The 2,707-nt window shown below is 45.7% G+C and overlaps 1 protein-coding gene across 1 annotated transcript; it reads right to left on the minus strand.

The window, feature by feature from the left end:
* Nucleotides 1-1,919: 1,919 nt before the first annotated feature.
* Nucleotides 1,920-2,363, minus strand: LOC142532296 (uncharacterized). Its single transcript, XM_075638616.1, has one exon. The coding sequence runs from the start codon at nt 2,361-2,363 to the stop codon at nt 1,920-1,922; it is 444 nt and encodes a 147-aa protein (XP_075494731.1).
* Between the last annotated feature and the right edge of the window lie 344 nt (nt 2,364-2,707).

Below are 2,707 nucleotides of genomic sequence, written 5' to 3' on the forward strand. Positions count from 1 at the left end.
TCATCCTGTCTCTAATCCTGGCCACTAGATCTTTTGTATGTCTGAAAATATCCGGACCCAACTCTGCTCGCTCCCCTACATTTCCTCCCGTACAGTGTCTCGTATGGAGCCATACCTATGGATGCCTGATAACTGTTGTTGTACGTGAACTCCACAAGAGGTAACTTTGGCTCCCAGCTGCCCTTGGAAATTGATCATGAAAGCTTGGAGTAGTTCCTCCAAAATCTGAATCACCCTCTCTGACTGGCCATCTATCTGAGGATAAAAAGCGGTACTGGGTACTTAACAGTAGCTTCGTACCCAAAGCCTAGTGAAGACTCTTCAAGAACGCAGACGTGAACCTCGGATCACTGTCTGACACTATGGGCACTTGAATCCCGTGTAGTCTGACTATCTCTCTGATGTACAGCTCTGTGTGATGAGTCATGGAGAATGTCTTCCTGATTGGTAACAAATGAGCTGATTTAGTGAGGCGATAAACAATCACCCAGATGGCATTGAATCCTCCAGTAGTCCTTGGAAGCCCTGTCACGAAATCCATAGTAATATTCTACCATTTCCACTAGAGAATAGGGAGTGGTCTCATCTTCCCTGCATGCCTCTGATACTCTGCCCTGACCTGCTGACAAGTCAAACACTCGGAGACAAACCGCAGAATATCTCTCTTCATGCCCGAGCACCAGTAAAGAGTCTGTAAATCCTTATACATCTTCGTATTCCCTGGGTGGATAGAGTACGGGGTGCTGTGGGCCTCACTCAAGATTCTGCTTGGAGGGATTCACTGTGAGGAACCGATAGGCGGTCCATATGTCTGACTATGATGTCCATAAATGTATACAGTCTCTAGCCCTTAACCTCGCCCCTCTGTATCCACTTCTGTAACAGCTCATCAGAAGTCTGCCCTGCTTGGATTCTGTCTCTCAGAATCGACTGTACTGTCAGAGTAGCAAGATTCGAGGCCTTGCCGCGAGCATAAACTACAAGCTCAAATATCTGAATCTCAGTCTTTAGCGGTCTCTGCACTGACAGAATGGGCAATCACTGCGTGCATCCTGCTTAGAGCATCTGCGAATACATTAGCCTTATCCAGATGGTAGATAATGTCGCATCACTCATAGTCTTTCACCAGCTCGAGCCATCTCCTCTGTCGCATTTTCAATTCCTTCTGGGTGAAGAAGTACTTCAAGCTTTTATGATATGTGAAAATCCTGCACTTCTCCCCCATAAAGATAGTGTCTCAAGATATACAATGCAAATACCACTGCTGCCAGCTCTAGGTCATGAGTCGGATAATTCTTCTCATGAACCTTCAGCTGTCTGGACGCATAGGCTCACTCTGTCCTGCTGCATCAGAACTGCGCCCAAACCAAGCTTCGATGCATTTGTATATACCACAAACTCTCTCTGCTCTGATGGCATAGCTAGCACTGGTGCGGTGGTCAAGGCCTGATTCAGTCTGTCAAAGCTCTCCTGACACTCTGATCCCCAAACAAACTTGGCATTCTTCTTCGTCAAAGCGGTCATAGGCACCGCAATAGAAGAGAAGCCCTGTATAAAATTCTGTAATAACCTGCAAATCCAAAGTAACTGCGGATCTCTGTCACGCTCTTCGGAACTGGCCAATCTCTGAGAGCCTCTACTTTGCTCGGGTCGACCTCTATGCCATCCTGAGATATGATGTGGCCCAAGAATGCCACTCTGTCGAGCAAGATCTCACACTTGCTGAACTTAGCATACAGTCATCTATCCTGTAAAGTATGCAATATTGTCATCAGATTATGACTGTGCTCCTCCGTGCTCTTCGAATAGATCAAGATATTATCAATGAAGACTATGACGAACTGATCCAAGTATGGCTAGGAATACGCGATTCATGAAATCCATGAAGATCTCTGGCGCGTTCTTCAGATCAAAGGACATCACCAAGAACTCATAGTGCCTGAAACATCATCGGGGAACACGCTGGAGAACTCGCTGACCACATCTACATCCTCCAGCCTCTGACTGACTGGCTCCGTCACTGATACGATGCTGGCTAGGAATGCCTGGCAGCCTCTCTTGATAAGTTTCCTCGCACACATGTAGGAAAGGACATGCGGGAACTGCTGATGTCTGGCTGTCTCAAAAACAAACGGCTTCCCACTGGGAGGTCTGACAGACACTGACCTCTGGAGAAAATCTATGATTGCTCCATGAGAAGAGAGCCAGTCCATGCCCAGTATGATATAAAACTCTGGCAGCGGTAGTACTATCAGATCTGCCTGTACTGCCTTCAGTTGCAATCTGAGCTCCAATCCTCTCACTATTCGAGATGTGAACATCTGATCCTCAGGTGGAATCAATACTCTGAATCCTGAATCCATCGCTACTGGTATGATTCCTACTCACTTCACGAAAGTTTCGGATATAAACGAATGCGTAGCCCTTGAATCTAGCAACGCATGCGTGGGCTACTCCTGCAGTATATATCCTCCCTGCGACAAAACATACCATCAAATCTAATACTGTTAAACTTGAGGAATTCCTTATCGGCAGTTAACCCAAAATCCTCTAAAAATCACTGACTTAACCCAATTATTATTTCCCAAAATTCGAAATTCAACCTCAGAAAATCAAAAATTACAAATTAATCCCCATAAAGTTCGAATATAACCAAAACAAGGTAGAACATGTGTAACGTCCCGAGAATTTAAAAGTCCACGCGAAC

The sequence above is a fragment of the Primulina tabacum genome, chromosome 18 (genome assembly GCF_025594145.1).
Source record: "Primulina tabacum isolate GXHZ01 chromosome 18, ASM2559414v2, whole genome shotgun sequence".
Taxonomy (NCBI): domain Eukaryota; kingdom Viridiplantae; phylum Streptophyta; class Magnoliopsida; order Lamiales; family Gesneriaceae; genus Primulina; species Primulina tabacum.

Bases quoted from the DNA above. Each gene is read 5' to 3' on its own strand.
- LOC142532296 (XM_075638616.1), bottom strand. From the start codon at position 2,363: ATGGATTCAGGATTCAGAGTATTGATTCCACCTGAGGATCAGATGTTC.